Source organism: Cavia porcellus, unplaced genomic scaffold, assembly GCF_034190915.1.
Source record: "Cavia porcellus strain 051 isolate PalLab524CR breed Dunkin Hartley unplaced genomic scaffold, mCavPor4.1 scaffold_17, whole genome shotgun sequence".
NCBI lineage: Eukaryota > Metazoa > Chordata > Mammalia > Rodentia > Caviidae > Cavia > Cavia porcellus.
Window position 1 is genome coordinate 70,313,662 of NW_026947500.1, and position 16,173 is coordinate 70,329,834.

At 54.7% G+C, this 16,173-nt stretch overlaps 1 protein-coding gene across 11 annotated transcripts in view; it reads left to right on the forward strand.

The window, feature by feature from the left end:
• Window positions 1–11,664, forward strand: part of Ilf3 (interleukin enhancer binding factor 3) — a 30,964-nt gene extending 19,300 nt beyond the window's left edge. For 4 of the 11 annotated variants that reach the window (XM_063228684.1, XM_004999455.4, XM_023564014.2 and 1 more), the window contains 16 exons: window positions 114–261; window positions 1,535–1,626; window positions 2,011–2,106; window positions 2,854–2,965; window positions 3,394–3,491; window positions 4,048–4,159; window positions 4,243–4,353; window positions 4,913–5,112; window positions 5,412–5,579; window positions 5,851–5,988; window positions 6,091–6,267; window positions 6,378–6,531; window positions 6,622–6,675; window positions 9,557–9,919; window positions 10,529–10,657; window positions 11,047–11,664. In XM_063228684.1, coding sequence (XP_063084754.1) covers window positions 114–261; window positions 1,535–1,626; window positions 2,011–2,106; window positions 2,854–2,965; window positions 3,394–3,491; window positions 4,048–4,159; window positions 4,243–4,353; window positions 4,913–5,112; window positions 5,412–5,579; window positions 5,851–5,988; window positions 6,091–6,267; window positions 6,378–6,531; window positions 6,622–6,675; window positions 9,557–9,919; window positions 10,529–10,657; window positions 11,047–11,183 — 2,289 coding nt within the window. In that variant the 3' untranslated portion in view covers window positions 11,184–11,664. Of the gene's footprint in view, window positions 1–113; window positions 262–1,534; window positions 1,627–2,010; window positions 2,107–2,853; window positions 2,966–3,393; window positions 3,492–4,047; window positions 4,160–4,242; window positions 4,354–4,912; window positions 5,113–5,411; window positions 5,580–5,850; window positions 5,989–6,090; window positions 6,268–6,377; window positions 6,532–6,621; window positions 6,676–7,101; window positions 8,404–9,556; window positions 9,920–10,528; window positions 10,658–11,046 lie in introns of those variants that run through there. The other 7 variants (XM_004999456.4, XM_013150002.3, XM_004999457.4 and 4 more) reach the window with 7 other exon arrangements.
• The last annotated feature ends 4,509 nt before the right edge of the window (window positions 11,665–16,173 follow it).

A 16,173-nucleotide genomic window follows, 5' to 3' on the forward strand; every position in this document is an offset into this window, starting at 1 on the left:
AGTTTCTAGTCCTCCCGCCTCAGTCTCATAGCTTGCATGGGTAGTGGTGTGGAGTGGTGTGTACCACTGTGCCTGGCTGAGAAGGTGTTTTGAGGTTGGGTTTTATTTTTCAGGCTGTAACAGAAGACAAGTATGAAATACTCCAGTCTGTGGATGATGCTGCAATTGTGATTAAAAACACAAAAGAGCCCCCGCTGTCCCTGACTATTCACCTGACATCCCCTGTGGTCAGAGAAGAGATGGAGAAGGTGCTAGCTGGAGGTAGGAGGCCGCAGCAGGCCCGCAGGACTGTGAAGCCAGGTGTTCCTGCTCTGTTCAAATGTGCTCCTCGGTTTTGGATTGCTTTGTGGAACAGGCACAAGTGTAGGTGTGTCCACCTTTATTCTCTGACCTTTTCTCCCAGTGTCTTTGACACTGAGGAGTTTGGTGGCACTAAAAGTGAGTCGCACTTTTCATAGGGGAATCACACCATTTTATTGTTCTGAATCCTAGAATGTTCTCAAGTGTAAGTGGTAACTCTTGTTTCCCTCAAGCCATTCTCTGGCCTTGGAGAAGCGTGTCCCTGGTAACCTCACATCTCTGTGATGGTTGACGATTGCCAGATGGCTGGGCAGGACTGTCGCATTAGAGTTGTGAGGTCAGTCTGCGTTGCAGCAGTGCCAGGGAGTCTTGATTTGTCTTCTGCCCAACAGCCTGGCTATCGGTGATGCCAAGGCCTGGTGCAGTGTCGGATGCCGTTGTAAACGCTGCCTTGGATCCTGATTTTGTGTCCACAGTTTTAATCATCTGCCCTGGCCCGGTCACATCTCTCCAGGCAGACGGCTGAACAAGGCACACTCTGGCCTGCTGCATCGTAGGCTGACAAGGCGCCTCGGTGCTCCTGTCGATCGCCTCTGGCTCTTCTCATACAACCAAAGCCCTTGTAGTGTATCCACTTAGGGACGCTGGACCTTTGACCAACAGGACTCTCTCTGTCAAGGGCTGGGGCTAGGGCAGTCCCGCCTAGTGGGCGGAGGTGGTCCCCTTGCTGCAGACGCCTTGGGATGGCTGTTGTGGGAAGCAGAGAGGGGGTTCATTTCCACTCCCCCACGTTTTTGTTTTTTGTTTTGTTTTTGCTGTTGAAAACTCTAGCCTAGCTCTTGTGTGGGGAGAAAGCAAGGGAATAGTCTCGTTAGAAGATAGGATTTGCCTATCTTTCCCCCTCTGCCGTGGATTATTCCTTTTAGAATTACTTCCCACTTTTGATTTTGTTTTTTTTTTTTTTGTTTTTTGTGTTTTTTTTTATTTTTGTTTTTTGGTTTTTGCCTTTTGTTTTTTGTATTTTGTTTTTTTGGAGGAGGCCTCCAATTTTTCCAATTTCCTCTCAGGGCAGAGTTTATTGTACTCTAGCTTCTCCTTCCCTGCTCAAGGGTGGAGATGAATTCAGATTCTGGGAAATTCAGCTGCCCGTTAGGAAGCTGCCACATCCCCTTTCCACCTGACAGAAACCCCTTGGTCAAACTGTGCCTTGTCTTCTTATTCCATCCATGAATAGAAACGCTATCAGTCAACGACCCCCCGGACGTTCTGGACAGGCAGAAATGCCTTGCTGCCTTGGCGTCCCTCCGACACGCCAAGTGGTTTCAGGTTTGCATTTTGTTCTTCTCTTTGTCTTTCGGTAGCAAACTCCTAATTTAACTTGGCTAACTGACCACTAAGGTTTTGTACCATTGATGAGAACCGTGCCGATCTTAGCACCTGCCACCATGCAGCTGCTAACAGAGCACCCCCCCCAAATTTGACACCTTTGAGAAGGCTTGTGATAGTGCAGGTGGGCCGCTGCTGCTTTGCGCTAAGAGTAACGGCTTCGCATCCATGTGATTAAGGCACTGTGGCCACACACTTAGCAGCCACAGACACTTGGTGTTTACACTTGGCAAAGCAGCACCATGAGACTTTGTGTCATTCATATTTGCTGTGTGCGCATGTGGAGCTGCCTTCCTGAAAAGCACCTGTGCTTGCTTTGTCTAGGCCAGGGCCAATGGGCTGAAGTCCTGTGTCATTGTGATCCGAGTCCTGAGGGACCTATGCACGCGCGTGCCCACCTGGGGTCCTCTCAGAGGATGGGTAAGACAGCTTACAGCCAGCAGGGTGGCTTGTGCAGAGGCCTCCTCCCCATTGATGGGCGGGCTTGGGGACCGTACCTTTGGCTTGTTGGACAGTTGCTGCAGTTCTTGCCCTGGGTGGGATGAGAGAGACACAAGGACACTGAGTAGATAGTGTGACCCACTCACTGCATGAGGTGGCAAGTGCAGATGCTCCCAGACAGCAGGCTGGCTCAGCCAGCACAACCCCCTCGTGTTTCCTTAGTTCACATGGACGATCAGCTTGGGGTCTTTCAATGCTTCCTTTGATGTATGTGTGTATTTAGAGACAGGATTTCACTGTGTAGCTTAGGCTGGCCTCGAACTCACAGTGGTCCTCTTCACTCAGCCTCCAAGCGTTGGGGTGATGGGTGTGCACCATCATGCCTGCCGAAAGTTTGGTTTTAAATAGAAGTGTCCACCTATGCCATGTCCTCAGCATGGCCTCTTGGGCCACACAGCATAAAAGGCTTCTTGGTTGGCCTTCTTAAGAAGAAACTATGCAGAAAGTTTGTCTGTAGCTAGTACTAGAGCACTTGTCTTCCCAGTGTTTGGCCCTGGCGGCTGGCCCAGGGCCATGGCAAAAGGGATAAGTTGGTCTACCTTTGCCCCAGGTGTCACTATATGGCTGTGACTCTTGTGCCAAACCCTACTCTCCAGTGACAGGAACTCACTACATGGGCCATCCTTCTGCCACCACTGGTCACTCATTATCCCTCTTGCCTTGCAGCCCCTGGAGCTCCTGTGTGAAAAGTCCATCGGCACGGCCAATAGGCCGATGGGTGCCGGCGAGGCCCTGCGGAGAGTGTTGGAATGCCTGGCGTCTGGCATCGTGATGCCAGGTTGGGGCCTTGTGCTTTGCAAGCGGCAGGGAAACAGGGAAAGGACAGGGATCAGGCACTACGGGCCCTCCTCGCTGGTCCACTGACTGGGTTAGGGCAGCATCAGCTCCATGTCCCCTAGGGTGAAGCATGTGACTACCCTCTTGCACCATCATATCCAGCCCTGTACCGGGTCCCCAGCCGAGATTCGGAGGGCGGATCCGGGGGCAGTGGTGACCCACTCCCACGTGACTTTCTTGCTCTGAGACACAAGTGGATTATTTCTGTCAAGGGCTGGACGCTGAGTGGGTCACCGAGCTCGGTGTGTTTTCCAGAGCTGGGTGTGGATGGGGCGAGGGGGGTAATGCACCTGGTTCCCTCAGCCAGCACAGCTTTATAGAGATGCTAAAGATAATCCTCTGCATATCTTCCTTGTTTCCTGCCTTCAGATGGTTCTGGCATTTATGACCCTTGTGAAAAAGAAGCCACTGATGCTATTGGGCATCTAGACAGACAGCAACGGGAAGATATCACACAGAGTGCGCAGGTATAGTGTCGCCATTGCCACCGTGAGCCCGTCCCCAGTCCGCACTCATGGCTCCAGTCCCAGGACTGGGTATTCTCAGGGCAGGCCCCAGATCAAATCTAGGCTCAGGCCGGGGACTGACGACGAAGGCACGGTGTGATACAGGGTGCCTCAATCTGGCTGCTTGTTTCCCCTGGTGCCTTGTGTGGTCCTTGTCTGCCCCTTGCCTGCCCAGGTGCCGCATTCATGCGCTGAGAGCAGCAGGGCAACATTTGCTATGCAGCCTGCTCTGGGGTCCTTCCCTGCAGGCTACCACCTGGCTCCGTGTGGCAACCAGTCCCCAGGTTGGGGTCTCCTGTACTCCTCTTGAGGGGGGTGGTCACAGGCTGGCCCTCCCCCACAGCAAGGCTGGGCGTGAATGCTTAGGCCCTACCCTGGCTGTTGGGGGACCCCTTGCTGATGTAGCGGAAACCGTTAGCAACCCCCCAACCCCTACCCTGGATCAGAAGGCATTAGTGAGCGCACACACTGATCAGGGTGCCGACAGTTGAGTGACACTCCTCTTCCCCTTCTCCAGCATGCACTGCGGCTTGCTGCCTTTGGCCAGCTCCACAAAGTCTTAGGCATGGACCCTCTGCCTTCCAAGATGCCCAAGAAACCAAAGAATGAGAACCCAGTGGACTACACCGGTAAGTGCGCAGGCCCTGGGTGGCTGGGTTCTGCGGAGCAGCTGGCTGCACCTCTCAATCGTGTCCGCCTGGTCCCCTTTCAGTTCAGATCCCCCCCAGCACCACTTATGCCATTACACCTATGAAACGCCCGATGGAGGAGGATGGGGAGGAGAAGTCCCCCAGCAAGAAGAAGAAGAAGATTCAGAAGAAAGGTACGGGCAGCGCCTGGCTAGTGCTTCTGTCTGCTTTTCTGTCTGTCCAGTTAATACTCACGTGGTGAGGATAAGACCTGGTTGTGCTTTTTGTCTGATACAAATATTAAAATCCTAGCTGGGCATGGTGTTGCACACCTGTAATCCCAGCACTTGGGAGGCCAAAGCAGGAGGATCACCAAGAGTTCGAGGCCAGCCTGAGCTACAAAGTGAGTTCAAGGCCAGCCTGAACTTTACTGTGAAACCCTGCCTCAAAAAAGACCAAAAAAATCAAACAAAAACAAATACTCAAGTTCTTTTATATTTTTTAATTTTATTATTTTTCTATCAATACTGGGGATTGAACTCACAACCACACGCTTGCAAGGCAGGTGTTTATGTCGATGAGCTAAATTCCCAGCCCCTCAAGTTCTTTTAAAAATGAGTACCTAGGTGTGAGATGGGAGCAGGAGGGGAGATGTGTGTAACACCTGTGTCACACAGTAGTAGAGTTGCTGGGCCCTGGGCGGCTGAGCCCTGTGAAATCTCAGCCCCAGCTGTCTTGGTGCTCTGTCCTCAGAGGAGAAGGCTGAGCCTCCTCAAGCCATGAATGCACTGATGCGGCTGAACCAGCTGAAGCCGGGGCTGCAGTACAAGCTGGTGTCCCAGACAGGCCCCGTGCACGCCCCCATCTTCACTATGTCCGTGGAGGTGGACGGCAGTTCGTTCGAGGCCTCGGGGCCCTCCAAGAAGACCGCTAAGCTGCACGTGGCTGTGAAGGTGAGCGCAGCCAGGGTGCTGGCTTCCCTGTGACCAGATCACTTCCTGAGCACATCACTGTCATTCCTGTGAGGACAACATGTATCTCGGGGAGGGAGCAAAGTACCAGGATGATTAGATTTTTAAATATTTCCAGGTCACACGGAGCAAGAAAGCTTTTAGGGTTCTCAGGTGTGGCTGCCGGTCAGGGCCTTCTAAGGAACCGAAGAGAAATGCAGCCAGGTGCCCTGGCCTTGCCCTGCCTGGCTGGCCCAAACCGCATCATGCCTCACCACCTTCCCGTGTCTGTGGCCCTGCAGGTGTTACAGGACATGGGCTTGCCGACAGGTGCCGAAGGCAGGGACTCCAGCAAGGGGGAGGACTCTGCTGAGGAGACCGAGGCGAAGCCACCTGTGGTGGCCCCGCCCCCAGTGGTGGAGGCCGCGTCCACCCCCAGCGCCGCCTTTCCCTCCGATGCCACCACTGAGGTGAGCGCATGGTGGGCATTGGGAGTGGACGCCGGGCCAGGCAGCTGGCCCCTGGTCCTTGCAGTGTGATCCTGCGTGAGGATCCTTGTCCTGAGGAGCCGGGCTTCGCGGCACCAGCAGACCTCGTGTGCGGGGCAGACGGCCTGTGCGCAGGGCTGCAGGCTGCCGGGAGAGCGGGCCGGGCCGGGCCGGGCGGGGCGTGGAGTGAGGGCTGAGCCCTGTCGGAGGCCCGCAGCTGAGCTGCTGGGTGTTCTTCTGTGCTTTCCCTGAGAACGTAAAACAGCAGGGGCCGATCCTGACCAAGCATGGCAAGAACCCAGTTATGGAACTGAACGAGAAGAGGCGCGGGCTGAAGTACGAGCTCATCTCCGAGACTGGAGGCAGCCACGACAAGCGCTTCGTCATGGAGGTGAGGCTCCTGGTCAGGCCGGGCCGGGCCGGGCCAGCGAGGCCCCAGGGTGCTGGTGCGGTCTGCCCCCACAGGGACACTGTCAACGTCTTCTCCCTCTAGGTCGAAGTGGATGGACAAAAGTTTCAAGGTGCTGGCTCGAATAAGAAAGTAGCAAAGGCATATGCTGCGCTTGCCGCACTTGAAAAACTGTTTCCTGATACCCCCCTTACCCTCGATGCCAACAAGAAGAAGAGGACCCCGGTTCCTGTCCGCGGTGGACCAAAATTTGCTGCCAAGGTAAGCACCTGGCCTGACCCTTGACCCAGTCCTCAGCTGCAGTGGGACCCTCAGCTGCAGAGTGATCCGGGGTGAGGGCAGCCTGACCCCTTTGTCCGCTCTCTCCTCAGCCACACAACCCGGGCTTTGGGATGGGCGGCCCCATGCACAATGAGGTACCCCCGCCCCCCAACCTCCGGGGACGAGGCCGAGGTGGCAGCATCCGCGGGCGAGGCCGAGGTCGAGGATTTGGCGGTGCCAACCATGGAGGCTACATGAACGCTGGTGAGAGAGCTGTCTCCGTGTAGTGTGGGACCCCAGAAGGGGCAGGGCCGGCCGGCATCCTACCCCAGTAACCTGCCTGTTCCCTTCCAGGCGCGGGGTATGGAAGTTACGGGTACGGCGGCAACTCGGCGACAGCAGGCTACAGTAAGTTGCACTTCTCTGTCTCCACGTGGGTGGAAGTGGCAGCTGGTGGGGGCCTGAGCTAGAGCAGGGTGTGCAGCCTCCCTGAGGCTGAGGAGCAGCCAGCGCCTCTTTGTGCTGACCAGGCCAGAAGGCCCTCGCGGCCTGTCCCACAGGCGTCCTTGATTCTTAGTGCGGACACACCCACCGTGTGCCTTCCAAGTTGCTTAGGAGTCAGAATTTTAAATTTCTCTGCTTTGAGCCATACGGAGCACCAATCTCATGAATGCGCCTTTCCTGCCAGTGCACCGCTCTTGTCTTGAGAAGGAGCCTTCATTGGGGGTCACAGGAGCAGAGAAATCTAAAACATGAATTTCAGATGTGGCGCTCTGTGCCCTTTTTCAAAAGAATTCTAATTTCTTCTCTCTGCTCTGTCTCCCCCTTTTGTAGGTGACTTTTTCACAGACTGCTACGGCTATCATGATTTTGGGTCTTCCTAGAGCGTCTAAAAGTATTGCACACAAAATCAACTTTTTACTCCAATTTCCTCCAACTCCAAAACCCAAAGTGTCCGTGCTGTGTCCCTGTGCTTCACTGGGTTTCTCAACCGTGGCTTTCCACCGCAGCTTGTCTGAAACTCTTAGCCTGCAGAATTTAAGACAATGGCAGTTTTTATCGTGATTTGCCTTTGAACTTGGTCATATTGAAGTTCACACTAAGTGGAAAACAATTTTCTCAGAGAATGTATTTTTTGTGCAGAATTGCACAGAATTCTAGAGCCAGCGTTGTTCAGCATCAAGGCAAAAGCCCACCTTTGCTTTTTATGGAAAGCATTACTTTATTTAAAGAGACAGTTAATGACGCATTTTAATCTACCTTTGTCTTAATTTACAGCAGGTTTTGTATGAATTTTTAACCTTTTAACAAACTCCCAAATCTGGTTGATGCCTTTGACAGTGATGAAAATTTCACCACACCTGAATCCAGAGCAACCGACTTTATTTTTAATTAAACGAGCATGTAAAACTTTGGGACTGTGGGGACTGTACACCGTGCCGAGTTACCTCCTCCCGCCTGTGTAATGCTCTGGTGGGTTCTCGTCTGGGGAGCGGTATTAGTGGCTGGTTTAGCTAGAGAGTGAACTCTCAAAGGTATCAAAACTGCTTCCATTACCTGTGCAAGAAGCAGACAGGCTTTAAAGGGTAAAAAACACAAAATTTTGCAAGTCAGGATCACAGCTGTAAGTACACGGAATCTGCATTTCTTTAAACTGGGGCTTTACACCTATTCACGCAGGAGGAGCCTGACCTGGGGCTGTGGGCGAAGCGTGGGCTGCTGCCCTGGCCCTGCAGGCCCCAGCTCCCTGGATGCTGCCCCTGCCGGCCTGCGAGGGTGCCAGCCTGGCGGCTCCTCGCTGAGCCCCTCCTGATCCTTGGATGGTGGGGTTTTGCTTCCACTCTGCACTTGTTTTCACAGCAGAGCCCACCTCTGTGTTGACTTGCAAGATTTTGCAGTTTGTTCAGGCAAAAACTGGTCAAAACGGTTACTGTATGATTTGTTCCCCAAGGTTTGAAACATTCAGTGAAACTTTTAAAACTGATTGCATGATGTTTTTTTGTTTTGTTTTGTTTTTTTAGAAAGTTATTGTTTGAGAATAATGTCTTTTTATACCAGGAAATAGTTATCCTGAATGACGTTGAAAACTCCCCCTCCTCTTTATTTTTTTTTAATCAATACATGTTAAAGTAACAAGTCCGCCGTACTTGCGTCTTCATTCATTCCTGGCTTCAGGCGGGTGCGTGGGGCGCTCAGTGCAGGACACTGGGGAGGGCGGGCTGGGTCCGCACTGAGCCTCGCATGCTCGCTTTCCTGCATCTCGGTGTTGTGGCTTGTGACGGGGTGGGGGCGCCTGCCTGAAGAAGACAGACGCCGACTGCGGCACCATCCTGCGGGCCTGTGCTGGTGCCCCAGCACACAACACAGCAGCATAGGCTGCTGTCCCGTCCTGGGAATGGGAGGGAGACATTCAGGGCTCCCCGGCCACCCCTGCCCAGAAGTTCTGGAGCCCTCAGTGCTCTGCCTGGGAAGGAAAGGCAGGCTCTCGTCCACCTACCCTGGGCCCAGGCCCACTTTGTGGCAGCTCAGGAGCTCCCCGCCAGGTGCCACAGCCTGGCCTGCAGCCTCACCTGGCCTCTTGACTCGTAAGGTGTCCTGTCACTCCACTACAATCACAAACCTAGTGACCGGAAGCAGCGCCTTGCTGTAGCATTCTGGGCCTCAGGACTGCTTGTGGCGGTGCAGTGCAGCAGGCTCATCCATCCATCTGTCCTGCAGCTCAGCTCGCCCGCCCGCCCAGCCCTCTCCCGTCCCGAGCCCTCTGGGGGTTCTGCACAGGCAGGTGAGGGAGCCTCCCCGCCTCACAGGTGTGAGCTTGGTCTCCAGCAGTGTGGGTGGGTTTAGGGCCACATCACAGGGCATCTGGCATCCCCCAGGCTTGTGCCCGTCCAGCCTATTCCCAGCACAGGGAGGAGTGGGGGTGGCTTGCTGCTTCTCTGGGGCTTTGCTTTCCCTGTCACCGTTGGGGACATCTGGGTAGCCGTCAGTCCTGAATGTCATCTGCGCTCGGAGCCCATCTCATTGTAATGTTGACACCTGCTGCAAAAGCTGCTGTCGTGCCGCTGCTTGGCAAAGACCCCTTGTTGTCACCAGCTGATGGGTGAGTGGAGCTGAAGGCTGGGCCGGCCCGAGCCAGGCGGCCTTCTCCAGCGGAGCCCTGCTCCCCTCCGGTCCCCTGCTGCCTCGGGGCGGCGGGTATGCAGGTCAGCCTTCAGGGCCGATGGCTGCCACCTTTCCCCTCCCCGTTCCCCTCCGCATCCTCCGCCTGACCCACTGCCTCCCTGTCTAGGTCAGTTCTACAGCAACGGAGGGCATTCTGGGAATGCTGGTGGTGGCGGCGGCGGGGGCGGTGGTGGCTCTTCCGGCTATGGCTCCTACTACCAAGGGGACAACTACAATTCACCGGTACCCCCAAAACATACTGGAAAGAAACCGCCGCATGGGACTCAGCAAAAGCCATCTTACGGCTCAGGCTACCAGTCCCACCAGGGTCAGCAGCAGTCCTACAACCAGAGCCAGTACGGCAACTACGGCCCGCCGCAGGGCAAGCAGAAGGGCTACAGCCACGGGCAAGGCAGCTACTCATACTCGAACTCCTACAGCTCACCGGGCGGCGGGGGCAGCTCCGACTACAGCTACGAGAGCAAATTCAGTGAGTTGGCCCCTGGCGTGCCTTGCAGCCCAGCACTGCCCGGGCCTCTGGCTTGGGGCCTAGGAAGAGGACAGGCGTATGGCCGTGGGTGGGCAGGGGGATGTTTAGACCCAGGCGCACAGCTCAGGTCTGTGCCACAGGCCCCTGTCTTCGTGGTGGACGGGTAGCTGTGGCCTCCGCGCTGCCCTGAGGTTCTGGCCCTGTGTGGACACAGTGCGCCCTAGGAGGGGGTGTGAGGTGGCACCGTGTGCTGGGGCAGCAGGCGAGATGGGAGCCTTGGCCCTGAATGGGATCTGGAATTTAAAGCCTGCAGCATTTAAGGCAGTGGCAGTCTTGGCAGGATCTGGCTTTGAACTTGGCGGTGCTGAAGTTCCTAGTGAATTTTTCTTGAGTGCAGCTTGGTTTGGAGGGGAAGGTGGCGGCGGTGTGAGAGCCTGCTGGCTAGCCTGACCAGGGCAGGCTGACGTTGCAGGGCTCTGGATTGGCCCCTGGCATCACTTTTGGGACTGATGCTGTGTTTTAGCAAACTGACATCTGTAAAGTCCGGGACCGGGCCGCGTCCAGGGGTGCCCTCGCAGGCCCCTAACCACGCTGTCTTCTCTCCCCCAGACTACAGTGGTAGTGGAGGCCGAAGCGGTGGGAACAGCTACGGCTCAGGCGGGTCGTCCTACAACCCAGGGTCACATGGGGGCTACGGCGGAGGTTCTGGGGGCGGCTCCTCATACCAAGGCAAACAAGGTGGGCCTGGGCGGCTGGTGGCACAGCCGGGGGCCAGCGGGGCTGTGATGGGGACTCACGCGGCAGGAGCAGGGCAGGCCGGGGCCGCAGCAGCTCTGGGGCTTCTCATTTTTAGGAGCCAGAGTTGCTCGAGTCTTTGGAGTGGTGGCTCCTCCTCAGGGTGACAGTGACAGTGACAGTGATAGTGAGGGCCTCCCTGCGTTGTTGAGGTGTTGGGTGTGGATGTGACTTAGGGCCGCGGACTCGGGCACGTCACCACTTCTGTCACAGCTGCCCTTCTCAGGCTGTTGGCAGCAGTGAGTCCGAGGACCGGTGAAGGCCCCGGGGCAGGGCTGCTCTGGGGAGCCCCGTGCCCGGCCCCTGACGCCCCCTGCCTCTCTTCCCCCCAGGAGGCTACTCATCGCAGTCCAGCTACAGCTCCCCGGGCTCCGGCCAGAACTACAGCGGCCCCCCCGGCTCCTACCAGTCCTCACAGGGCGGCTACAGCAGGAACGCAGAGCACAGCATGAGCTACCAGTACAGATAAGCCCTGCGGGCGGCCCCGCCCCGCCCCGCCGCCCGTCCGCCCGTCCGCAGGAGACCTCGACACATCACAGCACCGCCCGTCCACATGCGTGTCGTCAGGTGCAGCGGCCTCCCGGGCCGAGCTGTGACCCCGTTAGCCGTGTTCGGGACTCCGTGTCTTCAGTGGTTTCTTAGTTGCCGTGCAGCCGTGTCCGGGTAGTTTGAGTTCTGCCTTCAGTATCCCTCTGTCTATGCACACTTGGTGTTGACTTGGCTCCGTTTGTCTTGAAATAGTTCGGAAGGGATACGTCATCTGTTAATGCTTTCGTGAAGTGAGTTAAATGAGCTTTCTGTATTTTAATGCTTTAGTGTTTCAGTTTTATAAGTGAAGATTTTATTTTAAGAACCAGTGGGAAAGAGTGGGGATTTTTGTATGTCTGGATCATTCAGGCAGTATATCTGAGTTCAGCCGAATGTAGACAAATAAAAGAAAAAGCAAAGTGCGTCTGTCCCAGGCCGTGTGTCTGATCTGCAGCCAGGCCGTTCCCGCCCTCGGGCAGCCAGGCGTGGAGGGCAGCGTGCTCCCTGGGCACCAGCGCAGGCCCTGGGTCTTGCCAGGGTCCACCTGGGCCCTGCGGCGCCTGCTCCTGGGGTGTTAGGTCCGAGGTGGCCGTCACGCCTTGAGGCAGGGTCAGGAGGCCTCCTGAGGGTGTGCCTCGCTCTGCTCTCCTCCATGAGTCCCCGTGTCCTTCGTCCTGGGATCTCACGTCACAGGATGTCCTCATGGAGCCACTGCTGCGCTGGCTGCTGTCCTCTGCGGGACACCTGCAGCCGTGCCCTCGGCGGGGGCCTCCCTCACCCTCTGGATCCCTGGACTGCACCGGTCTGCGGGCAGCCCACAGTGCTGGCGGAACTGGGTGCTCCTGGTGCTATGGGCCGCCCTGGCCCCCGCTGGGAGAGGCAGGCCGCATCATCATGGTGACAGGGGTGGCAGCACACTGATGTCTGGCTGGGAGGAGTCTGTACACACACCGGGCACCCTGGGCCTCCCCTGCTGGGGACCTTGGGTGCAAGGAGAAGCAGGAACCCCGTTTCCGTGAACCCCCTCTGCATCAGAAGATGAGAGGACACCAAGAGTGGGGCGTGTGTGTCACCAGAAGCCCCTGGGAACAGCAGGAGCCCCCAGGCCAAGCTCTGCCCAGCAGCTGCACAGCTGGGCCAGGCTTCCCTTGGAATTGCAGCCCTCTGACCAGTGGTGGTGTCCCTGCCCACAGGACCTGGGGCACCGGCAAAGTGGGAACACTGGCCAGGGTCAGGGTGCTTTGGTAGGTGTGTCTTGCACCCCTGGTTACCCACAGGCCACCAGGAGGGCTCCTGTGAGCGGAGGGAGGGGGAGAGTGCAGTCAGGCTGAGAGGGTGTCGAGGGGGAGTAGGGTGGACTTGGCACTTCTCTGGCGGCATGGGTGCCCTCGGGTCTGCACCCGCGGCCTGCTGAGCCTCTGCCTAGCAGGGAGGCAGCCTCCCCCGTATGACTCACCCTTGCGCTGCTGGCTCCCGAGGGTCAGCCTGCCAGGCTCTGCAGCCAGGGGTTGCCCCCAAGGTCATCCCCAGCCTGAGACCTTGAGACCTGCACCCCAGGGCAGACAGCTCGCTCCAGCCCGACCCTGAATAAACACTGTGTGCCTTTCATTGAGTCACCGTCCCTGCATTCGGGGACAGCTGTGGGAGGTGCCAGTGCTGGGAATTGAGGAGGTGTCCTTCTGAGGAAGGGAAGGGGGGAGGCAGATGGACCTGGAGGCAGGGAGGGAAGGCCGGCCCGATGGTATGGCGGAGCGCTCTGTTTCCAGCAGTCCCAGCATGTGGGTGTAGGTTTCTTCCCCGATCTGCTGGGCAGAGGAGTCCATGGGCAAGAGGCGAAGGCCGCCCGGGATGCTGCCAGAACAGCGGTTGAGGCTGCGACCCTAGAGGACGCAGGGGTGGTGGGCAACCCTCCGGGGCAGGTCTGCAGAAACCTGCGGCCCAGCCTCTGAACGCCACTCCTCCGCAGCCCTCCTGGTTTGGTGCACACTGCCCAGCCCTGTGAAAAGTTCCCAGGGACACAACCCTGGGCTCACAGCGGGCCGTTGTGCTGAGCAATCATCAAATTTAAGGAGTCTCCTGGAGGCCCCGCCCTATAGGGTGTTGGGCGGAGAGCCCACGGTGCCCAATAGGGAGTTCTGGAGGCCACGCCCACGGGCCGTGCCCTGGCGCTTCTAATAGGTCGCTTCTCAGGCTCCACCCCCAGGGCGGTCAAGTCCTTGTTTCCAAGTAACGTGCCTGACGCTGTCCGTTGTCCTGAAGCGGCACTTCCCTCTCCTAAGCGCAGACATGGGGCGCCCCCAGCTCTCGCGTCTGAACCGCACTAACGCTAAATATGGTGCCCGCCCTGGGACCCTCCTCTGGCGCCCTCTCCAACCTCTGATTTACCCCTTGGTAACAGCTCATTTCTCTCCTCCTCTAAATGCCTTCCACGGTGCTATAAGCCAAACTTAATCTCTATGGACGCAGAGACCTCCAAGACCCTTCCCGTCGTGCTCACCTCCTGCCTCGCGCCTCACCCTCACCTCACCCTCGCAGTCACACCGGCTCCCTCCTTGCCCTGCATCTTGCTTAGCACACACCTTCAATTCCTTCTGTCCTTCCCTGACTGCCTGTATCCTGTGTCTCCTCCACTGTGTTCGCTCCTCGAGGGCACACTTGTTTGTTCATGTTTGTATGTTCCTGAGAGTGTTTTGCTTTTTTCTTTTGAGAGAGTCTCCCTATGTACCCCAATGATCTTTCTTCCTCACCATCCCAAGTGTTGGAATCACAGGTGTGCACCACCATGCCCAGAACCCTGTATAAATTCACAGTGATTCTCAGTCTCATTTTTTCCCCTCAGCACTGGAGGCTGAATCATAACTTTCAGAGACAGGCTCTCTGGGAAACCCAGGGCCGGCTGAGACTCCTGCACGCTGCAGGGCTGACCACACAGCAGCTAACCAGTCGGTGTACAGTAGGCAGGGAGTCAATTGTAACACTTGCTGTCTGTCGGGTTTCCGGTACTGCTGTTGTTATTCTCACTGTTACAGTCAGTGGGTATGAATGAGATTGTTCAGAAATCAATAAAGTACAATCAGTAGAGTACAATCTGTGGGCTGAGGCAGAGGATCGTTGCAAGTTTAATTCCAACCTGGGCTACAAAGTGAGTTCAAGGCCAACCTGAACTGCAAAATGAAATCCTGTCTCAAACAGAAAAAATAGAGATTGTTAATGACAAGAAGTCCATTGATAATTAGATCCTGCCTGCCTCTCAGCTTCAGGATTTTATGTTGTTTTTATACACAATTTTTTCAGGATAGAAGCTGGTTTTGTTGCCAGGTTTGTTTTGTTTTGCTTTGTTTTTAAGACAAGGTCTCACTCACTATATAGTTCAGGCTGATCTTGAACTCCTGGCGACCCTCCTGCCTCAGCCGCTCAAATGCTGGCTTAATAGCTGTGTGCCATCATCAGGTTCTTTTTTAAACATATTTTATCTCTCATATGAACAAACTGTTGTATTTAAATTTTTCATAAAATTTTTTTGTCTTTTTCCTTTTTTTTTTTTTGTCTTTTTCCTTTTTATCAGTATCGGGGATCGAACTCACTACTGCCTGCTTTCAAGGCAGGCGCTTATGCCGCTGAGCTAAACCCCCAGCCCAATTAAGTTATTCTTAAGGTCAAATTTGTCTCTTGCAGTGATGTGATGAGTTGTCAAATAATTGAGGGTTTTTTGAGTTTATTTTAAAATACTTTGTTTATATTCTTGGTAGGGTTTCTGTTGTTTTGTTTTGGTATTGGGAATTGAACCCAGGACCTTGTGCTTGCTAGGCAGACATTGTGCTGCTGAGCTATATCCCTAGTCTATATTCTTGTTTTATAGTTAAAATATACATTCAGGGCCAGGGGTTTAGCTCAGTGGCACAAGCACCTGCTTCACAAACTTGAGGTCATGAGTTTGATCCCTCATACCAAAAAACTCACAAAAATAAAAACATTAAAATATACATTGACTAAGGATTTAGCTCAGTGGCAAGTGTGAGGTCTGAGTTCAATTACCAGTACCAAAAATAAATAAATAAATAAATAAATAAATAAATAAATAAACATTGAGAGCCAGGGATTTAGCTCAGTGGCACAAGCACCTGCCTGGTGAGTGCAAGGTTGTGAGTTCAGTCCTCAGTGAAGAAGAAGAAGGGGGGGGAGGGGAAGGGGAGGAGCAGGGGGCGGAAGAGATGGATATAAAGTTTTGTAACCAGGACTGGGGATCAAACTAAGGATCCTGAGGCCAGATGTGGTGGTGCATATTTGTAATCCCAATACTTGAGAGGCTGAGGCAGGAGGATCCCTATGGTTTCAAGGTCAGTGTTGAATTCATAGTGAGTTCAGTTACCAGCCTGAATTACATAGAGAGACCCTGTCTGAACAACAACCACCAACTAAGGATCCATTACAGCTCCATTACATCTCCAGCCATTTTCAAGTTTTATTTTGGGGCAGGGTCTCACTGAATTGTTCAGGCAACCCTTGAAAATTTTATCCTCTTGCCTCAGCTTTGTGGGTTTATTCTAGGGAGTGTCACTGACACATGAAGTTATTACTATTATTATTTTGTACTGAGAATCAAACTCAGGACCTTGCACTTCCCAGGCAGGCGCTGTGCCACTAAGCTGTATCCCTGTCCCTGACACCCAGAGTTTTGATGACCACAGCTGTCCAGTGCTGTCTAGGATGCAGCGCTAAAAGTAAAGTCAAGAGTTCAAAAAAATCTGTGCAGTGTTAATGTCCATGGGTTTTATAAAGTGTACCTGGAGCTGTGCGTGTTTGTTAGTGCAAAGTAAAGGACTTGTTAATCATGCAAGACATTCTAGGTTAGATCCGCAGCACTGCCAAAAAAAAAAAAAAAAAAAAAAAAATCCTAAGTGATATGACCTAAATCAGTGCTTTGAGTCAGA